The sequence below is a fragment of the Parasteatoda tepidariorum genome, chromosome 12 (assembly GCF_982258835.1).
Source record: "Parasteatoda tepidariorum strain Cologne lab strain chromosome 12, Ptep-v5.0, whole genome shotgun sequence".
Classification (NCBI taxonomy): domain Eukaryota; kingdom Metazoa; phylum Arthropoda; class Arachnida; order Araneae; family Theridiidae; genus Parasteatoda; species Parasteatoda tepidariorum.
This window is the reverse complement of record NC_141766.1, coordinates 9,628,162-9,654,917: the sequence shown is the minus strand read 5'-3', so window position 1 is coordinate 9,654,917 and position 26,756 is coordinate 9,628,162. Positions and strand designations below refer to the sequence as shown.

Below are 26,756 nucleotides of genomic sequence, written 5' to 3'. Positions count from 1 at the left end.
CTTCTTTTAAAAAATGTTCTTGTAGTTCATTTACGTCACACTAGAGCTACACAATGGGCTATTGGCGACGGTCTGGGAAACATCCCTGAGGATGATCCGAAGACATGCCATCACAATTTTGATCCTCTGCAGAGGGGATGGCACCCCTGCTTTGGTAGCCCGACGACCTGCATGCGAAGTCGAGCACCTTTTAAAAAATACTATAACAATTCTATTACCCTTTATCTAAACATATTTATTGAAAAAATTTATACTTGTAACCACAATCATTCTTAAGATTGAATTTAACTTTATTTATTAAATTTCCTATTTTTTGAATTTATCAACTAGTATACTTGGCCCCACAGTAGTATCCATACCAACAAACTCTATTCAATTCAATTTTCTTTACCGTCAATAACCACGTACGTGAAACAGGAGATCCTAACTTCACATAAATTAGTATCCTTTAAATTTTTTTTAATGTTTATTTTGAAGAGAGTTGCACAGTCATCAAAAAGTAGCGAAGAATTGGTGATAAAATTTTGCTTTAATAATCTCAACCGCATAATTTCTCAGTGACATATTATAATCCTATTATAATCTAAACCTATTATAATCTAAGTGATCCAAAATACTTAAAAGAAGATAAAAAAAAATATCAAAGGCAGCTGGGTATTTTATTTACGTCGCACTAGGGATTATTGGGGATAGTCTGGGTAACTTTCCTGGGGATTATCCGAAGACATGCCATCACAATATTGATCCTCTGCAGACAGGATCGCAATTATGAGGCCACTACCTCAATTTAGACATGGATCTGAAGGGGAAGGAAATTTTCTCCAGATGCCTGTGCCAATGGTATTGCTCGGCGACCAACCACAGGACTTTCGATTCCACGTGTACTCGGTGGGTCGTAGCGGAGTCAAGGATCTAATCCCGGTCCTTTCAGACCGGAGACCGATTATCTAATCACAGCCTACCAGGGCCCAAAACATAAGAAAAAAAAGCGCGCTTGTGATCACAAGTGTCCCAATTGAGGAAACAATCTCACTTTGGGACAAAGTATTTAAAAAAATAAAAATGGAAGAATTCTTGAGTAATCAATACCATATTATTTTCTGTTTTGTTTAAAAATGTTTATTAACAACTAAACTTGAAAATCGTACTAATGTTGAATTATGGCAATAATATTAAAAATATATATATATTTATTGCCAGTAAGGAGGAAAACAAAATAAAATGCTAACCTTTGGCATCGGTCGGTACCGAACCTGTGACTTCTGTAAGAGTCACAATGTCTTAACTTTCAGAGAATTGGGTATATAAAATTAGGACGATTTACATCAGGCTGCTGCAAACAGAATTTACTTTTTATAGAACTTCTCGGCCTTTTTGATTGTTGTTGTTGTTGTTAATTTACGTCGCACTAGAACTGCACCATGGGCTATTGGCGACGGTCTGGGAAACATCCCGGAGGACATGCCATCACAATTTTGATCCTCTGCGGAGGGGATATTTTGATCCTCTTCGGTAGCCCGACGACCTGCGCGCGAAGTCGAGCACTTTACGGTAGCACAGTTTAACGAGGACCAATACCGCACACCCTCGGTCCCTACGCAGACTGATCCAAGTGGTCACCCACCCGCACACTGACCGTAGCCAGTGATGCTTGACTTCGGTGATCTGCTGGGAACCGTGTCTTAACGATCAGTCCACTACGGGACTCGTTCTTCTCCTTTCTCAGCTTAATAATTTTTCATAGTTTTAAAACGAAAGTCTTTTGATTTTAACACTAAAATATGCATTTTCCTACTTAGATATTAATAAATATTTCTTTTTACTTAATTTTTTACTACTACATACATTAACGGTGGTCATTATGGGTCATATTTATTAGCAATCATAGAAAATAACCTAAAAGTATCAAATATGGACGCCCCTAAGCATTTTAATAATTCTAATTTTTGCTTCAGTGTACATAAATTTGAAAATCTGTTGCGCTACAGGGGGGGGGAATGGCAATTTAGCTAGAAATATTGGATAGTTGAAATAATGGACAATGCTCATATTGGGAACCTATGTCCATATTTAGAACTCTTGCGCCCTATATGAGCTTCCTTTAAATTTATGAAAACAAACCCTTAAAGCAACGTAAAACTTTATTCAGCGTCGACACAAGATGGACATACGAAAACAGAAAAAAATTATATCTTTTAAAGAAACAACATTCTTCCTGCACCCTAACACTGCATCATATCTAACTTTTTTTTTTTGACAGCATAGTATTACAATGCCAGCACTCTTTTGAGCTATATAGACCACCACTGCAAGACGGTTGAGTTGCGATAGTTATTACTTTTAAATTGGAGTCTCTGACTTCGATTTTTTTCGATTACCATAATTTCACCATACCGAAAATAGTCAGTCATAGAAAAAATTTCAAAATTTGTGTCAGGGCTACTTGAAAAATAAAAAACTCAACTAAATTCTCTCAATAAAGATGTCCTAGTCAGAGGCTGAACCAGATCAACATTTTCAACCAGATCACAACTTAATTTCCGTTTGCACTGTTGCTATTGGACGATTCTTAGTCCTATTCCAATAGAACTCATTCCCATTGGTTGCTTCTGTAACTGATAGATCATTGATGAATTTTCAGTGAATAGGTATATAAAACAATGGCAGCTTAGACATCTCTATAGGGATTAATGATCAAAGCAGGATATCTTTAAATAAAAAAGACACGCTCATGAATCAAATTTTTAAGAACACTTTTTCTACTTCAATGTTCGGGTCACTTACTTCAGATATTTTTTTTTAATAGCGGGCACTTGGGGATTGTCCCATTGGCCACAGGAATGCCAGAACTGCGACTCTTTTCTCGTTACCCAGTGGGCACTTGTGGCGAAGCCACGGCGTTGGAGCAGCGCCGCCCACGTCACACAATCACAAACCCGTTTATAGGGCGGGTCACACTCACACAAAGGAGAAAGGACATAGAACACAGAGAGAGAGAAAGAAACATCCATGCCCTGAGCAGGATTCGAACCCGCGGCCAATGGCTCCGCAGTCAGACCAACACCTTCTAGAAGTAGGAAGGCCTCAGCACGGATCAATTTAGTAGTCCGATGTGACGAAGTTAACTGCGCAGTAGATGAAAAGTAAAAGAGATGTCATTACGTTCGGGGTCCTAATAAGCTGTGCAGTAGTTGAAAATACGTCATTACGTTTGGACTACTAAAGGATATTTATGGTAACCCGTGCTGAAGCCTGCTCTTTTCTAGAAGGTGTTGGTCAGGCACGCTAACCACTCGGCCACCTGGTCTGCGACTTTAAATATATATATATATATATATATATATATATATATATATATATATATATATATATATATATATATATATAGATTAAATTAGAGTTTAACGCCCTCTATTGTGTGATTAGCAATGAAAATTAAAAACCTGATTTTTACGTAGATTACACTGCAAATTTGAAGATGTTTGGGAGTCAAAAAATTAAGAAAAGAATTTTTCTCCTTTGCATCTTCATAGACATACTTAAAGATAAAGTCTAAGAAAAATATATATTTTTTAAAAATAATAATTTCTTTGAAATAAGTAAGTAAATTAATTAGACTAAAGAAAAACTTTTTTTTCTTTCATTATTTATTAATATTATCAATAATATTTTGCTGCTTAAATTATTGGTTAATTATTATATATAAAATAAATATTTTTTTTCCTGAAATAGAAGAAAAAATTTCGTTAAATCACGAAATACGGTAAATGGAAGCTTGTTAAATTGTTATCCTACTGTAAAACTGTTGAAACTGAAGCAATACATGAAAATCACACGAAAACTTCGTTTTTAAGAACGGGGATGTTAGAATAAGGTATTGTGGAGGGGGGGGGGAGGTGAAATCACTGAGGCACTTGTGAGATTTGAATTCTCAATTAATTGATTATTTGATAGACATAAGCAAAGAAACGAATCTGTTCCTGCCGCCTATTATCATATTTTACCGTAAAAAATATATTTCCATACTCCAATATTGCAGGAAAGCTACAAGAAAAGAAATGGATGATAGAAAAAAAAATAATAATAGCGTAGGCACCGGCGAGATTCGAACTCACGATCTCCTGTTTACTAGACAGGCGCTTTAACCAACTAAGCCACGGCGCCGCGGAAGCCGATAAGAAACAAAATTAAGATATTTTTTATCATTCCATTCACGCAATAACTTTCAAACTTATATTTTGGATAAATTCATTCTTTTTTGTCAAACTTTTCATTTATTTTCAATATTTAAGAAAGCAAAGAAATTTAACTAGTTTAAAATATAAGAATCGTTAATTATGTTTACTTTTTATTTTACAAAATTGCGGCTGCTTGGAAAACTACTATCGAAATTTGAAATTATGCCAAGAAACTAGTGAGGAAGACAAAATGAAAAACATCAAAACCTATTATCTCAAGATTCCTTAAGGCGTATCAAATAATCTCTTTTCAATTCCTCTGTTTTTTCCAGTAATCAAACAGGTTTTGATTTTTTCAAACCCACATTTTTACACTAGTGATTTGTTAGATTTTACTGTTTTTTTTTTTTTCCTTGCTTAAATCTTCACTTGAGGAATTGCACAACAACCATCACAAAGCTATCATTTCATAAAGATGTTTGGTCATGATTTTGCATAATGTACAAAGAAGTGTAGTGTAGTGTATCATAGACGTGTTTCATAATCACCACCCTTAATATACTTCTTTTTATATATTTTTTAAATCTGCATCAAAAAAGAAGTCAAAAATGTGCGCACTTAGGAGGTATCAAACTAATATTAATACAAAAGCGCTATCAGGCTATCAAAATCTATTCAGTCACTATAAAAAAAGGTGGGCTAAAAAGAATAAAACAAGATTGATTGCCCGGTGAAACTTCGAGATTTTTATAATAAGTCTTTCATTTCCTCATTCTTATTTTGTGAACTCCGCCAGTATTTTATATTTTCAGACCCACTTTCCTCTGTAGAGATACATTATATTTAGTTTTCTGTTTTTCTTTCCCTCGCCTAAATGTTTATGCCTTTTTAAAATAGATTCTAAATATATAGATTAAGAATGATTATTATGGAACACTCTTTATGTCTCTTCCCGAAATAAACAATTTTTAACTCCTTACTAATTCTATAGAATAATTGTCCGTAAAATCTGAAAGTTTATTTACTTTCGACTAACGATGAATACTTTGAAGAAACTAGAAACGTAAATATTTCTTCGGTGAAAAAATTATTAGCATGTTAGTGGCTCGGAAATATAACAGTACATACTAAAACTTTTTTGATCAAGTGATATCAAGTTTCTAATGGAAAAAAAACTTCCATTCCCTCTTTGTTATTTTTGGCACTAAACAGGTTTTTAGATTTTCAGACCCACATTCCTCAATAGTGATTCATTATATTTAGTTTTCTGATGCCTCTTCTCGATGCTAACAATTTTTAATTGTTTTCAAATTCTACGGAAACGTAGCTAAAAATTTTCTTGCTTTCGACTATACATAACTAATTAAACGAAACTAGAAACTCAAATATCTCTTCTGTGAAAAAATTAAAAGCATATTCCTGACTCGGAAATTTAAAAGTATATGACATAATTTTTGATCAAGTGGTATTCTAAATAAACCAGTAGAACGATGGAAAATAGAAATGCATGAGGAAAAAAATACTAAAATTCAAGTGGTGTATAAACATGGTAAACATAGCTCTAGATCTCAAAGTTAAATCATTTACCAGCAATACGCTAGAATAATGTCCAAAATTTGGGGGTTGTACTCTCTTCCCAAAGATAATTAATAAAGCGTATAATTTTTTTAAGATATAAAAAAACATTTACTTTTACATATTAGCATTACTGGAAAGTTACAAGAAAAAAATTGTTATCCCTTAGGCCCCATAGGTCTAAGGTTTGGCCTCACGATCTCGTGTTTAAGAGACAGACGCTTAAATATCATCATATTTTTTTAAACAAAAACAATTTGTATACAATTTAACAACTTAAAATAGTAAAACGTAAAACCACTGGTGAGATTCAAACTCAAGACCTCTTATTTTCTGAACAGATGCTTAAACCAACTTAACCACAGTGCCACTGTTCTTGCCACGTATCATGCATTTTAGAATTAAACATAGGGTGGGTGGTCAGATTTGAATCCGCTAGATCTCTTGATTATTAGATAAGCGTAAGCTAAGACACTAAGACGTATATATATATATATATATATATATATATATATATATATATATATATATATATATATATATATATATATATATATATATATATATATATATATATATATATATATATATATATATATATATATATATATATATATATATATATATATATATATATATATATATATATATATATATATATATATATATATATATATATATATATAAAGTTCAAAATGTAGAGAAAACTGGAGAAAAAAATCCGAAAAATACTCAGATAATACGGAAAAAAATGAATAAAAATCTGGAAAATAAAAGTTATAATCTTTTCATCAGCTCACACGATTATATCCACAAAAAGGAGGGCTTTCTAATATTGTATCAATATAGCCAAAGCAAAATATATCAATACAATAGTGTGAGAAACACACAAAAAAAAAATTTCACTAAAAAATTGCAACAAATAAAATAGAACACAATAAGTAAAAATATCACTTAAAAACAGAAAATAAAACATAAAGAAAAAGCAGAATAAAACATGAAATGAAATCCATAAAGCGAGCAGCGAATTCAAATGAAATTACATGAACGAGAAATTTTTCAAGAATGATTTAAAATATTTTCGAAACAAGATTACCAGATTGCAAAATATGAAACCAAAAGCGCAAATTGAAGCGTAAAGCGTAAAAAAAGCGTAATAGAAAAAAGCTTAAATAGAAGGGTTTCGTATTAAAGTGCATTCTTACTGTAGTACTGAAGTGCACTTGATTTGTTAGTTACCAAGGAGGGGCCCGAAAATGGATGTGCGCAAGGTAATGTTATACTGGATAATTTAAAGATGTTGACAATTAATAATTTCAAAAAATTAACATTTATTTAAGAAAAAAATAAAATGGAATAGAATAGAAACAGATATATATATATATATATATATATATATATATATATATATATATATATATATATATATATATATATATATATATATATATATATATATATATATATATATATATATATATATATATATATATATATATATATATATATATATATATATATATATATATATATATATATATATATATATATATATATATATAGAGAGAGAGAGAGAGAGAGAGAGAGAAAGAGAGATAATATAGATCGATAAATAGGTAGATGCACTGATATGCAATGAAAAATCAACGTAAGCGATAAGAAATTCAAAATTGTGATTTTTATATATTTGGCATCTTTCTATGGTAAGATACATACAGCAAAAAAAATAATAATGATAATAATTTTAAAATAAATTTTTTTAATCAGTTTTTTGAAAATCTATATTAGCAATCACAGAAATAGCAATAGAAGAAAAATAATTGTCAAATCACTATTCTTGTAATCAATCGTAGAGCACTTATGTTGTTTTTTCAATTGCATGACAGTACATATATATAAATAAACTATAAAAAATGAATCAAAAAATTACTTCATGCCACAGCATTACAGGAAAGCTACAAGAAAGGGGAAATGCGAAATTAGTAACTTGTATATTAAAAAAGTAATAACAATAAATATCATAGGCACCGGTGAGATTCGAACTCACGATCTCCTGTTTACTAGACAGGCGCTTTAACCAACTAAGCCACGGCGCCATGGAAACTTGTGTCAGAAAAGTTAAGATATTATTTATCACTTTATCATACAGTAACTTTTGAGTTGTTATTTTGGAGAAATAAATACTCATTTGTCAAACTTTTAATTATTCTTTTCAATCTTTAAAAAAGCAAAGAAATCTAAACTTTAAGAACTGATAACTGCTTAATTTTTATTTTATTAAATTACAATCGTTAGGATAATTGGTATAGAAATCTATCGAAACACTAGTGACGAAGACAAGATGAAAAACAACGAAACCAAGTTATCTCAAAGTTCTTGAAATCCTTTTTAATAGTCTCATTTCAGCTTCTCTCTGTTTAATTCGCAAATCAGACAGGTTGTGATTTTCTCAAACACATATTCCTCACTTGATTCTTTAGATTTTAATGTTTTGTTTTTTTCCTTTGCTTAAATCTTGACTTGCAATTCCTAATTGGCATACCTTTTTAGGTATATATTTTTGACAAGGATTTTAAAAATAAATTTTAAAGACAGTCATTATTTTATTTTATAACCAGCGTTGAGCAGCAGTCTCAGTTCTGAGTTTACGACTATCACAATTCAACTCCGTAGCTTTATAATTTTGAATCCAACCCTAAAGACAAGAGAACTCTTGGATCAAGCATTTTAACAAACTAGGTACCTTGGAGAACTTTTTGATGGAACTGATCCACATTTGCGTTATATGGAGAGGAAAACTACGAAAACCTCCCACGCTTAGCGCGATGGCTCGGAGATTCTAACCCTTGGTCCGTCTACCACTAAGGATAATTTACGTCAACATTGTGGTCGGAGCGAGCAGGTTTCAAAATTGGTATTAACCGCTGAGATTCGAACCTGAGGCAGCTCATTGGAAGATAAACGCTTAATTTCTTGAACCACCGCGGCCCAAGGATGGTCATTATAGAAAGTATGATTTTATTTTATTTTATAACCGTCGTTGAACAGCCGACCCAATCTTTGGTTTCACGACTAATAATGTTCAACTACGTAGTCTTGTAATTTTGAACCCAATCCAGAAGACAAGGGAACTCCTGTATCACGTATTGGCGATCGAAATGGGCTACAAGTGACGTAGAGCAGAACTGTCTACCTATGGCAACACTTCGCATGCTTTCACCATTAACGTGCGGAGAGTCATAGAAGAAGGAAGTACGTTAGTTTCTATCTTGATTTTCATACTGCTTAAAATCTTTTAAGTTGGGGAACTATATAGAACTGAAAACTACATTAAACATAGTTCTAAAAGAAAGCACCATGGAAATTTTAAAAAATATTTTTATTAATAAAAAATGAAAAATATTAAGAAAAGGAAAAAATATCGTAGTACATTCCTATTGGGGATCGAAATGGGCTACAGGTGGCGAAATGGGCTACAGCAGAACCCTCTACCTATGGCAACACTTCGCATGCTTTCACCATCAGCGTGTGTAGAGTCATGGAAAAAGGAAGTAGTACGTTAGTTTCAGTCTTGATTTTCAGATAGATTTAAATCTTTTAAGTTAGGAAACTATATGAAACTGAAAACTACATTAAACACAGTTATAAATGAAAGCGTCATGGAAATTTTAAAAAACATTTTTCACAATTAAATACGAAAAATAATAGGGAAAGAAAAAATATCGTAGTACATTCCTATACAACTGAAAAGAGGAGGAGAGGGAAGGGGAAAGAACCAAAGGCATAGAACCGGTCTTCTTCCCAGATGGCGCATTCGAGCGTTGCGATAACCATTTTAGAGAAATTTGACATCGTGGAGGACTTTTTGATAGAACTAACCAGCATTTGCGTTACATTACATGGAGAGGAAGACCATAAGAACCCCACGGTTAGCTTAACTGCAAGGGGATACTAACCCATGATCCGATTAGGACTGAGGATATTTCACGTCAGCACTGTGGTTGGTGCATGCTGGATGCGGAATACGTATCGACCAGCCATCGCCGGGATTCGAATTGTGTTCACCTCATTAGAAGACGTACGCTCTATCCCCTGAGTCTATAAAGCTAAGCACAGGTTGCGCTAGGGATTAAAATTCGCCGTTATACATCCGGGTTACTACTTTCGATTGATTTTTACTCATTAGCTTTAGAAAGTCCGCTATTCAATATTATTATACTGTAGTAATCACAATATTATGGCTTCTTTCAATTTAACTTTCAATGAAACAAATAACAAAGATATTTAGAAGACTTTACGAGCATACTAAAATGCTACCTAAAACATGACAACCGGCGATATTTTATATAATTATAGCCAAATAAGGGATAACACTTGAAACGTATCAAAGCTTACATTTTATTTATGTTGTGATACTAATTTTCTTAAAATTTGTTTTCGGCTCCTGACCTGTCAGAATTTATAAATTGCAGACAACTCTTATGAATGGTAAAACTTTTGCCTAAATTTGATTAAAAAAAATCACAATAATAAAACTTCCTAGAATATCAAGCCTGTTCACATATCACCTCATGAACATAACATAAGCGGAGGGATACAACGGAAGTTTTCTGAATTTCTTCCGGTTTTAGAAAGTTTGTTATTGTTTACATTCTGTCAGCCATATTTTCCATCAGAATAATTTTCGCTTTTTATTTCTAAGTACAGCAAGTGGCTGAAATTTAAGTAAAAGAAAAAAATTACCTTCTTGCTTCTCACACTAAATAACTTCAGCAGGGAAGTTTGGCATCTTTGAGTAAGCACAGAGATTCCATGTCCACTGAAACATCCAGTGATCTTTTTTTGAAAAAGGGAGAGAAAGATTGAGAAACCTAGTTTATAACTTATTACTTGATTATCTTATCATACAATACATTTTTTGGAGCACGTAACATTCCTCCTCAAAGATGATGACGTCAAAATCGTGTCGCAAATTAATATTAATGCAAAATCTCTACCAAAATCTGTGAAATCACTTCAGAGAAAAATTGAATGAAAAATATTAGTTGGCAGGTGAAACTTCGAGGTTTTTCCAGGACAAGTTTTTCAACTCCTCTTTGTTACCTTTCGCACGCAAACAGGTTTTTATGTTTAGTCTCGCATTCCTCGGTAGTGATTGATTAGATTTAGTTTTCGAATTTTTTTTTTCTATTAGTTTCTTCGCCAGAATATAAATATGAACCCCAGAATGTTTATACCTTCTTAACATAGACTCAAAAAATATAAATTAAGAATGGTAATTACGGAACACTCTTCATGCTCCGTTTGCAAAGTCTACAGGAAAATAGCTAAAAGTTTACTTACTTTCGACTACTCATAAATACTTTAAAGAAACTTGAAACGTTAATATTTCTTCTGCGAAAAAATTATAAGTATATTATTTGCTTTGAAATATCATAGTGTATGCTCCGATTTCTTTATGAAATGGTATTCTTTCTAAATAAGACAGTAGAACGACTGAAAATTGAAAGATTAACATGGTGAAGATAGTGTTAACATGATAAACGTAGCTCTAAGTCTGAAAGTTATATCATTTATCTACAAGTATGTACTACAACTATATCCAAAATTCCGGGGTAGTACTCTCTCCATAAAGATAAATTAACTAAAAATAGTGTTGTGGAGGTTGGTGATTAGGTTCTGACTAGCAGCAAATATCAAAAGGAGAATAGTGCTTTCAGTGTTTCATCATTCAATTTTTTTTTTATTGTTTGATAGCCTAACAGTAAATATTCAAAAAATTTGTTTGTGCAAACGATATTTTAAGTTAAAAAATCAGTCACAAAAACTTAATTCTCTTGAATAAAGATAACGTTCTCTTTACGAATTTTGATTTTAAATACTCAAAATACTTTTTTTTCTCGAAAGTATTGTCCCAATAGTTTGATTAGGTGAGTGACCGGAAGTGTGGACTTCTTAATGTTATTTTTACTTCTTGTCTAAAGATTTTACATTTTGCATATGCATTTATCTTCTAGGCAAATCGCTTATGAAATGCTGCCTCTAAATCGCATGTGCAATCATACATGAATGCGATTCACCCGATGAATTGGATGCAGTAAGAATTGCTCTGCAAAAGGTCACTGAGCGCAAAATAATCACGTGTAACGAAAAATGCGAGCGAGGACAAGATTGGCGAGTTTTTCGTGGGTAATTAATGTATTTCTAATCAGTTAAGTAAGTTCTCACCAATCAGTTCCTAATTGCATCTACGAATTCGCAAACACAAATTTTTCGATTGGTGACATGTCTGGGAAGCCAAAAGACGGTTCTTACTGTATATTAGATATCTATGCACAAATGAGAGTTTGATTCGTGAAATATTGACGATCGAAATAGGCTACAGGTAGCAATTACCTAATGGCGATCGCAACACTCGAATACGCCATCTGGGAAGAAACCGGCCTCATGCCTTTTGCCCTTCTCCCTTCCCTCTTTTCAGTTGTATAGGAATGTACTACAATATTTTCCCTTTTCTTAACCCATCGCGGAAATTATAGAAATATTTTTCACTGTTAAATACGAAAAATATTAAGATAGGGGAGAAAATATCATTGAACATTCCCATAGAACTGAGAATCGGTGGAGAAGAAGGGGGAGGGCCAAAACATGGAACCGGTCTTCTCCTCAGATGGCGTATTCAAGCGTTGCGATCGCGAATATTCTCCTGCGAAAATTTGTTAATCCGGCTTTCTTTTGTATGATAATTTTCAACATGCAGTGAGAGTGACCGTTATTGCTATCGATCTTTATTACAATCTTATTTCACATAGTTTCTAAAATGCTATTCTCATACAAGCGAAAAAAACAACAACACAAATATGAATTTGGAGACGTGAGCGAGAACCTCATTTGCGAATTTTTCGGTCGCATCTCCATATTCGCTTATACGCCAATTTTAAGCATTAAATGTAAATGGTCCCTAAGGCGGTTGCTTGAACAAAGTTTGTAACCAACTAACATGGTTTCTTATTTGAAAGAAAATAATTAACTGCTGATTTCTTTAAGTTCATTTGCTATGCAAATATTTCATGTATTTCTTTCTTTATTTTTTTTTGCTTTTCATTCAAGTTGAAATTCGCGATCGCAACACTCGAATACGCCATCTGGGGAGAGACCGGTTTCATGCCTTTAGCCCTTCTCCCTTCCCTCTCCTCCTCTTTTCAGTTATATAGGAATATACTACGATATTTTCCCTTTTCTTAATATTTTTCCTTTCTACTTAATAAAAATATTTTCTAAAATTTCCGTGATACTTTTCTTTAGAACTATGTTTAATGTAGTTTTCAGTTCCATATAGTTTTTCAAGTTAAAAGATTTTAATCTATATGAAAATCAAGAGAGAAACTAACGTACTTCCTTCCTCTATGACTTTCCACACGCTAATGAGGAAAGCATGTGAAGTGTTGCCATAGGAAAAGAGTTCTGCTCTACGCCACCTGCAGCCCATTTCGATCGCCAATGACCCTTTCTTGCGCAAAAGCGTCAAAAATGTAATAATTGCTGAATTTATGAGAATAATTCAAAGATGTTTTAGACTTTCTTTTTTTTAATTTTGTATATATTTTAAACAAAGATTAAGAAGATTATTGTATTTAGTTTTTAAATTTTTTATATTCATCAGTTTTTTTTTTCTTTCTGATTGTGCTAGACAAAAAACAAAAGTGAGAAAGCCCTGATTATTACAGCTTAAAATTGTTGAAGTGAAGCGAATCCATAATTTTAATTCAGATAAACAATTGCTGTAATTTAATGTACCCATATAAGCCGGCATTCTTTCCAAAATCACACTTTGCGTTAAACCAGTTATAACTTGAAAGTATAGTAAACACTTGATGTAGTTTTGGGATATTAAAATCCCAATGAGCATCGAATTTTGACGATGGCTTCTCTTAGTGGTGACAGAAGGTCTTTTAATTTTTCAACTTTTTTTTGGTATACTGAATAACGAAAGTAAAACATGTAGATTGATTAAAATCATAAATGGCTCTTTTTACAGTAGAACAAATTGAACTGATACGTCGGCTACGAAGTAGTGGAATTACTAGAGAACAAGTTTTATTAGCTTTTACAGAATTAGAGCGTTTTGAATCTGAGTTTGGCAGAACATGCTCGTATGGCGATCAGTATCATAATCACAACATGGAATTTTCTTTTAGTAGTACAGCTGTTGTTCGAAGTAATTGCACTGCTTCAGTTTTAACAGGTTCAAGTGTTCCTATTCACGCAGCTTCTGTTCCTGCTGTTAACGGTGGTTCTCATCAAATGTCATACAAACCTAATGAGTATTTTAATTCTCAACCAGTGTCACAACGCAATGGTACTAATACCTGTGAAGATGTTTCTGATTCATTGGCACTAAATGGGGATTGTTCAGTAAATACTGCAGATATGTCATCTAGAATGGAAAATGAACTGGCTTTAACTCCTGTTAATGATTCATCTATTGTTTCTTGTTCAGAATCAATGTCTCAAAGTGCGTACAACAGCTCATTTAACTGTTCATTTTATCCAATGGAGGTGCAATCTGAAGAACTTGCAGAGCTTCAAGAATTAAAAAAGTGAGTAGAATAAGTTAAATTTGAAATGATTGATATTTAAACATAAATAAACCTTATGAATATGGTGTAAAAATCTGTTCCCAGGTAAGTTATTGTAGTTTGATGCCACCAAACTAACATTTTGATAAGTGTCAGAATAATTATGATTTTGTTAATAAATTATCTAGTATCAAAAATGTTTGTTTTGTGCTAATCCTCTAAAGAAGTGTATTTATATAGTTGTGTTATTAATACAAGCAAATTTCCATTTGGGAGGAAATAAGGTTCATATAACATAACTTCAATTCTATGTGTTAAGATCAATTGATAAAGAAGTTTGCTACATTCGAACGGAAGTGTCATCCTATAGAGATATCGGATTTTTCTGTTGCAGCAGTATTTTGTTGCAATTTTTTCTAATAAAAAAGGAAGGACTGTGAAGTGTAAAAAAAATTTCAAAACTATTAAATATATAAAAAATATATAGAGGTTTACAAAGGGGTGCATGAAATATGAGAATCTTTCTAAGCATCCTTTCTGATTTTGTTCAAATTTTCTTTGATTAAGTATATTCTATGTTTTAAAAGTATGATTTATCCTTTCTGTAGTCATACTCACAGAGACGGTAAGGGTAAAGGTTCTAGCACAGAACCTTTAAACTTTTCATTAACATGGTTATTTTAATCTGGTAGTCAAGGTGATTACTTACCTTATTGGTAAAATTGTTAAGAGTGTTTAAATTACAATGTTCATATTGTTAAAAATTTTAGAAAAATGCATATTTAAAATCTTGTGTAGTGCAAATATGTCTCGCGATATGGCATCAAAAGAATTGCTGCTAAGAAGCTGTAATGTAGAATATTAAACACAATGTCAAAAAGTGATCATTCTTAAACTTAGTTGGTAAAACTAAGTAAATTCATATCACAAAGGTCTTGAAAGGAATCAATTATTGTTACAAAAAGTGGTAAAAATTTAAGATAAAAAATAGGTACATTGCTCACCCTTTCTTATTTTTTAATAGTAATTGAATCTTGCAGTTTAAAAAAGGGAATGAATTCAATATTTTTTCCAATGTATCTTTATTTTGGATCTAAGTTTTTGCAAACATACAAATTACAGTGTTTTCACTACAGCGCGAGAACGCGAGAATCTCGCATATTTTTTTCTTTTCTCGCATTAAAAAATTATTACTGCGAGAAATTCGCGCATTCTATAAATCAATTTCAAAATTCGCGAATTTCTCGCATTTTGGAAGAAGCTTTGAATTACGATATTTAGAATAAAATCCGTTTCACTTTTCTTCCTGGATCTTCATTATTTTCAACATTTGCTCCGTTATCTAGCTTCCCTATTTACCAGTATTGTTCAGAACCTTTTCGAACAACAGAACACAACCGAACCACGGAACCCCTTTCAGAACACATTTCTCTGCAACCACGTGTTTACCGTAGGTAAGGTTTTTTCATGTAAGACGTTCAAATTTTTTATGCACTAATGTAAGATGGACAAATACCTAGTAAAGGCAAAATCTTCTATGATGATGCAGCAAGAATATTCAATGCTTTAAAAAATAGAAGACGTTAAAAATGTATTATAATAAAAGAAATGATTTTTTTTCCAGGTCTATTTGTGTTTTTTTAGTTTTTAGAAATCTCACTTAACTTTCTGAAATCTCACCCTGTTTTTGAGAAAGGGTGAGAAATTCTCACCCATTTTTTTTCTATGATGAAAACACTGAATTACCATCATTGATGGTGGTTATTATGTCTCCTTAGTAATTAAAAGCTCTAAGGCTTTTATTGTGTTAGACAATTCAACGAAAATATTCATGAATTCATCAGTTAATTTCAGTTATTTTATTTTCCGGTTCAATGTAATTTCCAACTAGAGATATGAAATGTTAACTTTAACTCCAGTAACATAGTTGGATACTGAGAGTTTTTTTCTTCATAGTCTGAAGCTTAACATGAAAGATAAACTTAACTTGTAAGATAAGCCTTATGGCGGAATTTTTTCGGGCTTTCTGCGACAAACCTCTCTAGCACTAATATCTTTCTGCAAGATAATTTTAATAATAAGAAATATACATGTTACTAATTTAAAGTAACAAAAGTGTTAAGTTTACAAAAAAAAACAAATTATTTCGATAAAATAAAATTTTATATAATTTTTTTTAATTGAATGTAATATTTTTTTATTCCTATATTATGTGTGATATTGTCACATTTTGTAGGGGGTAAAACACATTAATTTCCTTTTTTGCATTTTGTTAGTCATCATCATGCTAAAAAATTCAAATATTTAAAATTCCGGAAAAGTCGCGCCAATTTGGCTCTTCAAAGAAGGGTTACTAAGTGTGTTTCTTTCAAGGTTTGGTTGTAGTAATAAATAATATCGGATTTTAAAAACTATGTGGAAATCAGTATTAAAAACTAACAGCCGAAGAAATTGATAGAATGATTGCATTGAAAATTAAATATTTAAATTCTTGGTTTGAATTTTCCATATTGTCGGAAATGTATTGGGATATTTTAAAACCACTTGAAAGTCAAAATCCGTAACTGCTGTAAATGCAATCTAAACACTACACGGATTACGATACTATCAGCATAAAATGCACAATCCAAATTTTTTTGTATAGAAATAACATCAACGGAGAAATAACCAGAATTTTTAAAAAACCTGTTGAAATAATACACTAGCAATGAAAAGTCAAAAAAGCGATGCCTAAAAGTAAAAAAAAAATCAACAATCTACTAAGTTATTTCAGTTTCGCTTGCAATAAAATTGTCTAAAAAAGCATCAGAGATTGTTTTTTGAAAAAATGTAAAAATGTCTAGCAATAACTGTTGAAAGAACAATTGAAAAATTGCGAATATCGGCGCAAACCGAGCGTGTCAGAGAGGGATTTCTTGAATCTGTGATTCGAACTTCACATGTAGTAGTTGAATTCCATGCCAACTGAAACCAGTAGTGAATTTTTAAAGTTTAAGCAATATCTTCGTATTTGGTATTTTAAAGGATCTTTGTTGTAATTTATTAATTCAGAAATTATGCATGATTATAGTAAAATTCATCATAAATAGAGGGCATTCATGATTTTGAGTTATTCTACCAAAAAAAAAAATTTTTAAAGAAGAATAAGTTATTAAAAATATTACAATTTTACATATAGTTCAATTTATATTGTAAAATAAATTGTTTCTAAGTCTTAATTATGCAGTGATTTCCATTAAAAAATTCTTTTTTTAAATCAAAAATTATCTCAAATATATATTTGTCCCCTCTGTTACAATTATTCTTTTAAGTTTATTTTATTGGTTACACAAAAAACCTTTTAACTTAATAACTGGTTTTTACAATAAAGTCTATTAGTACAATCATGTTAAGTAATATTTTTGAGAAAAAAAATTAAGAATTTTGAAGTTTCTCATATAACAGAGGGGATCTAACAGAGAGGACTAAATCTCCCCTCAGTTACACAAAATTGATAGGATGACCATTGAAAAGGAACTCTAGAAATGTAAACAAGTGCTAATGCATCCTGTTTCAACTAGTTTAAACCAGTTCCTCCACAATTAAAGCACACTTTTTATACAAAGCTGTGCCATTTTTATTTGATAGTATGTTTAGTATTATAGTTAAAAGTTTTTTAAGTGAATAATCAATATGGGGAAAACAGCAGCTGAAAGAATATAGAACTAGAATGTTCCAAAAAAAAAGAGATGTTTGTAGGAAGAAAGATAAGGAATATAAAACGAAAATTTATGACAATAGCAGTATTTTGAAAAAAAAAAAAACCTTTAAGAGAGAAATAGATAAATTGAAAAAAAAAAAAAAAAAGAAGACAAAGGAAAAATAAAAGGCACTGATATAAGCAGTGGAAGTTCAGGAAGGATATTATCTTTATAATATTCCTTAGACATTGGGGAAAGCTATTAAACCTGGTGCTTAGAGTAGCGTTTTTATGAAGTGCTTATTTTCGTTTTTTAAAAGCCCTTAAAGGTGCTTTTTTCATTCTGTGTTTTAAAAAAGTGCTTAATTTTCTCTTTTCAAAAATGAGATTTTTTTTCTTTGCCATGTCGATTTCCGCCACGTAGCATACAAAACCGTGCTTTTCACATAGTTCTATTCAACGTTTTCACAATTCATTCAACCACAATCTATTTCGGCGTGCCTTCGATCCATAGTGTATGAAAGCTCCAATCATTTTACATGTTTGATGAAATACTTGCTAGCCCGCATGTGCGTTTATTGAGCCGGATTCGGTGAGATTATTACATTCTCATGTGCAACTATTTTTCCATGCAAGATATTTTCCAATTCAGGCTTCTGATATCAAACCGAAAAATCTCTTGATCATTTTATAATGGCTAATATAATCAAGAAAAGATTTCTTTTTCAGAAACTAAATTTTTATTTTATCATGATCAAGTAGTCTTTGAAAATTATTTTGCATTTTGTTAATATATATAGTGCTTAAAAATATTTTTTGAGTGCTGAAAAAGTGCTTAAAAGATGCTTATTTTTTGTTGAAAGATTTGGCTTCACACCCTGTTAAAAAAAGCCAACCGTGCAGTACCTGTATTTTCAAGGAAACATTGTACTGTTCTACACATACTCTGTAACCTTACTACCAAAACAAAAGAGACAGTATAGTAACAAAGTTTGTGATGAAACAAAGAAAACTTGTAATAAATTTCTACTCATCTGATAAATTTTCTTACCAGACTTCTGGTAGAGCTGAGTGCATGAGAAAATGGACAGAAAATCCACAAAGCCAAATGTGCACCTTGATGGAAGTGTATCAAGTTTCAAAGCAGATGCATCTAAACATATCCTTTGAAATCGAACTCAAAAATCTCTTGAATTTTTGCTGATCACCGGGACCAACCAAACTTTGTCAAAAAACTTTTCCCTGACAAAAAAAAAGGAAAATCTTAATGTTCTTCTTAATTTCCTTCTTAATTTCTTTGTTGGTTAAGTGTCATAGTCTTTACCACTGGCAAGCTGATGAATTCTCGCCCTTCTGCTTACAGATACCATAATCCTTGAACTTGACTTGATTGCATATTTTCATTTTGATTTCCAGAGCAGTCAAGAATCTCAAAGCTTCATCCCCTACAAAGGCCATCTCCCTTTCATTCATTTGATTTATTAAAGATAAGAATTAATTAAGATTTTTATTCGTAAGATTTTTTTACTTGAACTGTCTACTAATTGCATAAAATTTTTTTAACTTTATTGTGCTTTACTTTTTTTTACTTATCATTGTATTATTGCTTTTAAAATTTTCTGTACTCCTCATTTCTTTAATGAAAAAACTCAATAATATTTAGAGGAAAGATCTTAAAAAAGTATGAAGTAGAGGGGGGGAGGGTGCACTATTTTAAATGCAGCAAAAAATCTTATGTCATTTAGATTTCTCATTCTAAAAATCTTTAATTTATCTCTTAATCTTTTGATTTAAAGACAAAAGTAAAAAAATTCAGTTATCTCAGATTTTAGGGACCTACAGAGTGTAGGGACCATATAGTAATTTACTTCTGGCAAAAATATTTAGCTTCAATTCTCATTGTATTTACATTTATAAATTATTTAAATACAGTTGAACCTGTTTATCTCGAAATTTTTAAAATTCCCTACATTTACTGTCTAAAATAAATGTATTTTCCATGTTTACGTCGATTTTTTTCCCTTCAAAACCTCCATTTCTCGAATTTCTAATAATAGAGCAAAAATGTCAAAACTTTCCTTATCAGCAGAACTCATAGACAGAGATGAATTTCGTGAATCCACAGGAAGTAAGGATGAACAGGTTGGGGGTGTTTCTTGGAATTTCAATCACTATCCCTGCACTTCCTTAACTAGAAAGGAATACAATTATTCTGGCAGTGAGGGAGGGGTTAATGAGTAGTGACCATCAGGGGTTAGCTTTTCAACATAGATAAGAAAGCTGAGAATAGAAATTCATTTTGACCTCAAAATTGCAACCAATGGATCAAAGGATAATTAAGAGTTTTAAAGTGAACCGTAGAAAACGATCTATGAGGAATTTGCGATCTTTCTAACCTCAAAAAAATAATTGAAACAAATAAGGTTATCAGTCAAAAATCTTATTTATTATTTTCAATGTTAAATATACGTTAAAAAACTTATGTAAATAGGTGTATGTGGTATAATTAATTTAAAGAAATGTCTATATTTTTCTACTAAAAACAAAGCACTTTTAATCAAATTTCTTAATTAAATTTAATTTCTTTATAGTACCTGTATAACTTGAAACCTCTCTATCTCGAATTTTTCGCTTTTCTCGTGAGATTCGAGATAAACAGGTTCGACTGTATTTTTAATAATTTCATTAAAAATAATACTGAACCGAGTAACAAATTTTAATCAAAATTTATTAGGGGCCATTCACTAGTTTTCATTTGTATTCTGAATTTTCTAAAGTTTTCTTAGTTTGCTCGATTTTTTACATATTTTTATAAGTGCGATGTGATCAGGGCCGGATTAACCTATAGGCACGTGCCTAGGGCCTACGAAAAATTTGAGAGAAAAAAATTTGCTGACAAAAATAATTTAGCTTTAAAAACAACAAGCGTATTTTGCACAAAATTATAAAGATACAAATAAAAAATATAATATTTTTCGGTAATAAATTATTTTGCAGAATCTTATGATCTAATATGTTACTTTTTTGCGATTTTTGGATTCAGTGAAATCTTGTATTATGCTGTCGAATTCCAAACTACATAAAATGTCGTACTCAATAGACATAAGTGCGAGCGATGCCAAACGATCTTGATTCATTGTTGAACGCAAATAATTTTTTATCAATTTTAATCTGGAGAAAGATCTTTCTCCTTCTGCATTTGATCCAAGAATCGACAAATATATTCTTAATGCTATGTGAGCGTTAGGAAAAGTATTCACAGGTTTATCTTTAAGATAGTTATCGATCGAACTAATCATAATGGTATTATCAATATCAACTGCAATATCGGCAGTATGTCGGTATTGCAGATAAAGTTCGATAAACAAATTTGTAAATTTAAATCCATATTAATAAAAATGTAAAAAAAAAATGTGCAAGAAAATGTTAGCAATATTTTGAAAAGAGGGGAGGAGTGGGAGAAGGAGGGGAGGGCCCAAAACGGCTATGCCTAGGGCCCACGAAAGGTATAATCCGGCTCTGTGCCTAGGGCCTACGAAAGGTATAATCCGGCTCTGGATGTGATTAATAATACTAATCTTGTGTTTTGTTGAATATGCTTTTATAAAGAACTTTTATTTAAATTTAAAAACTACACTTGATAACCTTTTTAAATAATAGTTGAATTAATTATAATTTTGAATTGACATATTTTTGCATAGTTAAAGTAATAATTAAAAAATGGAATGAGTATAATCAAGAAAAGAGTTCTTTATCAGAAACTAGTTATTTTATCATCATGTAAAGTCTTTGAAAATTATTTTGCATTTTGTTAATGTATATAGTGCTTAATATTTTTTGAGTGCTTAAAACATGATTTTAACTAACAGCTATAAAGTTCTTTATTACTAACTTCTAGTGTTCTTAATTCTTAAGACAAAATTCATCTTGAGAAATATAGTGAAAGTAGTCACGGGTTCAATATCTTTTAAAAGCTATCCAATGATACCGAACTCAATTTTCACCCCACCCTCCCCCTGGGTGCATAGTGGGGGTGGGGGCATCTTTTAAATTTTAAATATGAACTCTTATTTTTTATCGATTCAGATTTTCCAAAAAGAAATAACCCTTTTCGAGTTGTAAGTTTATGCATTTTTTCCACTTTTAATAAATACTAATCTTTAATCATTATGGGGCAATAAGCCTAATTAGATTTTGGCTATTATAGATGACAACTAATAATTTTTGATGTGTACCATATAACATGAATTATGTAATTGTAGAGTTCAATTTTTTTTCATGTTTGTCTACCATATTAAGTTTTTGAACCCCTAAATGAATACCTAGGTGGTCCCATTGGACCACTAAATTTTCATTGTTGGAGTGAACCCTAATCATAATAAAAATACCAATAAAAATATTTTTTTATTTCTCAAAACCAAGCCATTATTGCTGAAAATCTTATTTTTTCATATTACCACACTTCCAGGAAAAGTGTTGGCAGCAAAAAATAAAAAAATAATTAGAAAATTAAAAATTGCAGCGCCGTACTGTAAATGCTAATATAAAATAGTGTATGAAAATAAAATTGCTAAGTAGTGAAAATAAAAATAGAAAAATCCTTTGCAATTTCTATCTACTTAATATTCATTATTTGTGTTTTATTTGAGAATTATTAACATTTCTTTTAGAGAAATTTTTTTCCCCCTGCAGAATATCAGTGATCCTATGGTAATGAGTTTAATTCAAGAAACATCAAAATATCATAAATTGATCAAACAAATTTAACCACACTCAACTCCATAAATTAAATTTCTGAAAATTTCCCTTTTAATTTTACTTAATTTTTTTCTTATTCATCTCCTTTACTCTTACTGAAGAGGGGAAAATTTCACATTCTCTTGAAACCTGACCTTGACATCACTGTGTGTTTCAATTTATACAATTATGGTTTAATGATAAGGAGATGTGGGTTTGTAGTAGTGCTCTTTCTGAGCTAAATTTAACGCTCTTTGATGTTTGGGTGATAATAAAGAAGGAGACTTTTATGGACTTATGTATTTTACTTTGGATTTTCAAATATGCCGATTAATCTAGTGCAAAAATAAATAAGTAAATAAAATATTAAAAAAAAATCTTTCCACACTTTTTTGAAAATTCTGGTTTGAGCTTTCTGACAGTTCAAGATAGTTGAGCTTTTGCTTCAGTTTGAAGCACAGCAGAGCGGAAAACGTTATTTGTCAGATTCATTACACTATTAATACACATTATTTCAAAACACTATTAAATATTTGCAATTGCATTGTTGTCTCATATTGCATTGTTGATAAAAGAAAAAGTTATATTTTTTTCTTCAATCATTCATGAATTAAAGCCAAGTGATATTTAGTGCAAAAAAAAAAGGTTAAAATCATTCTCTTGAGTGCTTACACAGTTATAAAATGTTAACAGTGAATGTAAAATTTCACTATTCCTGTGTGATATTACAACTGATTCTTAACCTGAGAGTCCAAGTTGTTTAAAGTTGCATTAGTAGGCATAGTATCTGTTACCTCAAAGCTTAAAATATAGTACTAATAGCTTTTCATTTGTAATAAATGAATAAAACTTGAGTGATGAAAAAAATAATTTCAAAAATAAGTTTATAGAGAATTAAAATTAGTATTAAAACACTAATATAGAAATTATATTGCTAAGTTTAATCACATCTCTAATACAGAATGTTATTTGTGTGCACTTTGAATAAAATACATTCATGAGGTTATGGCAGATTTTTTTGAATGAATATTTTGTTTTCTGTCTTTGGCAAGTGGGCATTTTGTTTTGAATGTCATGGATTAATTTAAAATATCTGCTGTCCTTTAGTGTGCAGTTAGTAAACTTTTTGGTAAAATCTTAACCCCTGATCATTGTTAAATACATGTTTTCATTAGCTGTATTGATAAATTTTTCAAAATTATCTGCTTATAAATCTGATTGGTAAATTATCTGTTTAAAGCTAGAAGATTCGATGCTGGTTCAGATGTTGTGATTGAGCTTACTGTGTCGCCTGTCACCAACAAATGATGTTTTCCTGTTCCATTCTTTCTGGGTATACCACACTGTTCAAACGTTTATGGGGTTTGATGGGTCAGGTTGGATCCATGTAGACCAAACACTTACCTCAATTCAAGTTAATAAGCATTGGTACTGCACCTCAATCTTTGCTAGAATTCGTATCACACTGTAAGAAGCAGTGTTATGTGTCTCACGCCTTTCAAAAAGAAGAAGAACTTATTTGCTCCAGCTTTTCATTCTCTTTACAGAGATGTCCAAGCTGTCGTCACTTAACCTACCCATCCACTGGAAATCCATCAATGATCAAACAATTGCAGGTGCAATTAATAGGAATACAAATTGTCCAATAGGAGTAGTATGAACAGAAATTGGTTGAATAATAGTGGAACACTGATCTAGTTCAGCTTCTGACTTGGACTTCTTTATTGACCAGTTATGACAAAATAGTCCTATTTTCAAAAAGAGTGTCTCACACACATCGTCAAGGAATCAAAGCAGGAGAGCCATCCCCTCTGTAGAGGATCAAAATCGTAATGGCATGCCTTTGGATCATCCTCAAGAATGTTTACCAGACCTTCATTATTAGAGTTGCCTGTTGTGCTACTCTAGTGCAACGTAAATAAAGTATTACTATTTTAGAAAAGAGTTATGGACTTAGATGGAATTTTTGACTTTGAAACATATTTCTCTCATCAAATAGAAAAGCTTGCCGCCACCTTCAGCACACTCTCTACTTGTATTTTAAAATTATAATGAATTAATTTGTTATGATGAAATTGTTGAAAATAAATGGAATTATTTTACCTGCTAGTCAAAGTTGTATCATCATTCTATAATAAAATGTAATTCTATTTAGCTACTGACTCCTGTTTTAACATTTATCAATAGTTAATTTATAATGAATAATTTGATTAAGATAACTAATTTATGATGAATTTACAATATTGCATAATCAGTATTACATAGTTACACTTAGTATGTGTTTGTAATTTTAAAGACAAAGAAAATGACAAAATTAAAGAAAAAAAAATAGCATTTTTAAAAATACTATAATTGATGGAATTTAATTTGCATAATTATAAATTAAATAAAATTAATTTAATAATAATTTTTTCAACTCTATGGAAAAATTGAGAAAACTTTAAAAATTTCATTGTTAAAATTAGTGGCTCAATAAAAAACAATTTGAAATAGCAAGATCATGAAAGGTAATTACAAACTGGCATAGACAAATGTGTCATAAAAGAAACTTTTTAAAAAATGCTTGTATGATGATGAAGAAAATGGTGAGCAAAAGCATTGAAAATCATGTGTTTTATGTTAAAAACTTCAATAATGTGGAATGTTATAAATAGATTGTGTAAAATTTGATCTTTACTTTTTAAAATATGCATCTGTAACATTTAGTTTTAATACTTATAATTCATTTTCTTAACACTTTCTTATAAAAACCTGCCCATCTTAAAATTTGTCAATTTTGTTTCTTGTCCCATTGGCTTTTGAGATGGGCATGTTTTGTTGGATATTGTATAGTTTCCAAATTATTCATATGGTGCAAATGTTGAAACACTATAAATATTTTGAAAAATCAGTCACAGCCATTCTATCAACTAAAAAAGAAAGAAATATTTTAAAATAACATTTTTGAAGGAAAAAAAAAGTATTAACTGAATTGAAAAGAAGGGGAAGTTTACTGAAATTTCCGAAGTAAAATGTTTTAATCTGTTTAGTAATGTAAGCCAACCTTCCTTTATGCTTGTTTATCTTTATGATGATTTTTAATAAAAATCTCAAGAAATAATTATGACAGCTTTCACTAAAAGTCAATGCTATGTACCTGTTACAGGTCATAAAGCCATTCTAACAGTTTTATGCTTTGATTATTACTTTACTCAGTAATTCATAATTAAAATAAGAAATCTTAAATATTAATGAAATACATCAATTTGCCTCGCTCTTTATTTATTAGCAAAATTTTGAGTCATAATCTCCGGTGTAACATTTATAAATATTATACTAATACTCATTTTTTTATTTGATTTGTTTTGAATTCTTCAGAAATCTTTTACACTCTTTATATTTATTAAATTACAGGATAGAGAAGGCTATTGTAGGTGGATATGAAAAGACAGTGAAATCATTCAATATTTGCTCCAAATGAAAGCCCTTTCCAAACATTCGTTCAAATTATGATGCACTCATTCATTTTGGGGTAGCACCTGGACAAAGGCTTGCAATAGCTATCAGATCTTTGATGAAAGGTAATTATTCTCCCAATTTTTTTTTTAAAAATTCGGACCTGAGTGTAATGTTAATATCCATTAAGAATTGACAAGTTAAACAATTTCTTATTGTTCTTTAATCTTCTAAGAAATATATTCTGTACTAAAGGATATAGTTACCCCTAAATAATTTTTGTTTGCTTTGATAGTTTTTTTCTTCATTCCTTTGTCAAGATGACAAAATACATTAAAATTATATTGTAGTTTCCATAATATCAATTTTCTTTATTTCCATTGCAATTGCTGAAAATTCTGATTTTACACTTTTTTGTTCTGATAGTTATCAATAATAGCTTTACAGTCTTCAACGTCTTGTATGGTTAACTCAGGAATGCCTCTGAGTATGATTTGTAAATTGGAACAAAGGGTATCAGCCACCATTTATAACTAATCCTGAATAAAAGATTGGACCCTAAAAATTCTTTGT

The 26,756-nt window shown here is 30.9% G+C and overlaps 1 protein-coding gene and 2 non-coding genes across 3 annotated transcripts in view; 1 reads left to right on the top strand and 2 right to left on the bottom strand.

The window, feature by feature from the left end:
* Nucleotides 1–4,090: 4,090 nt before the first annotated feature.
* TRNAT-AGU (transfer RNA threonine (anticodon AGU)) lies at nt 4,091–4,164 on the bottom strand. The gene has a single exon. It is a non-coding gene; the product is annotated as a tRNA-Thr (tRNA).
* A 3,611-nt stretch (nt 4,165–7,775) lies between these two features.
* TRNAT-AGU (transfer RNA threonine (anticodon AGU)) lies at nt 7,776–7,849 on the bottom strand. Its single transcript has one exon. It is a non-coding gene; the product is annotated as a tRNA-Thr (tRNA).
* A 5,620-nt stretch (nt 7,850–13,469) lies between these two features.
* The window catches only part of LOC107452696 (homeobox-containing protein 1), a 29,498-nt gene continuing 16,211 nt past the window's right edge, over nt 13,470–26,756 (top strand). Inside the window, exon 1 of the mRNA XM_043040010.3 lies at nt 13,470–14,353. Within this exon, the coding sequence (XP_042895944.1) occupies nt 13,776–14,353 (578 nt within the window). The 5' untranslated portion in view covers nt 13,470–13,775. The remainder of the gene's footprint in view (nt 14,354–26,756) is intronic.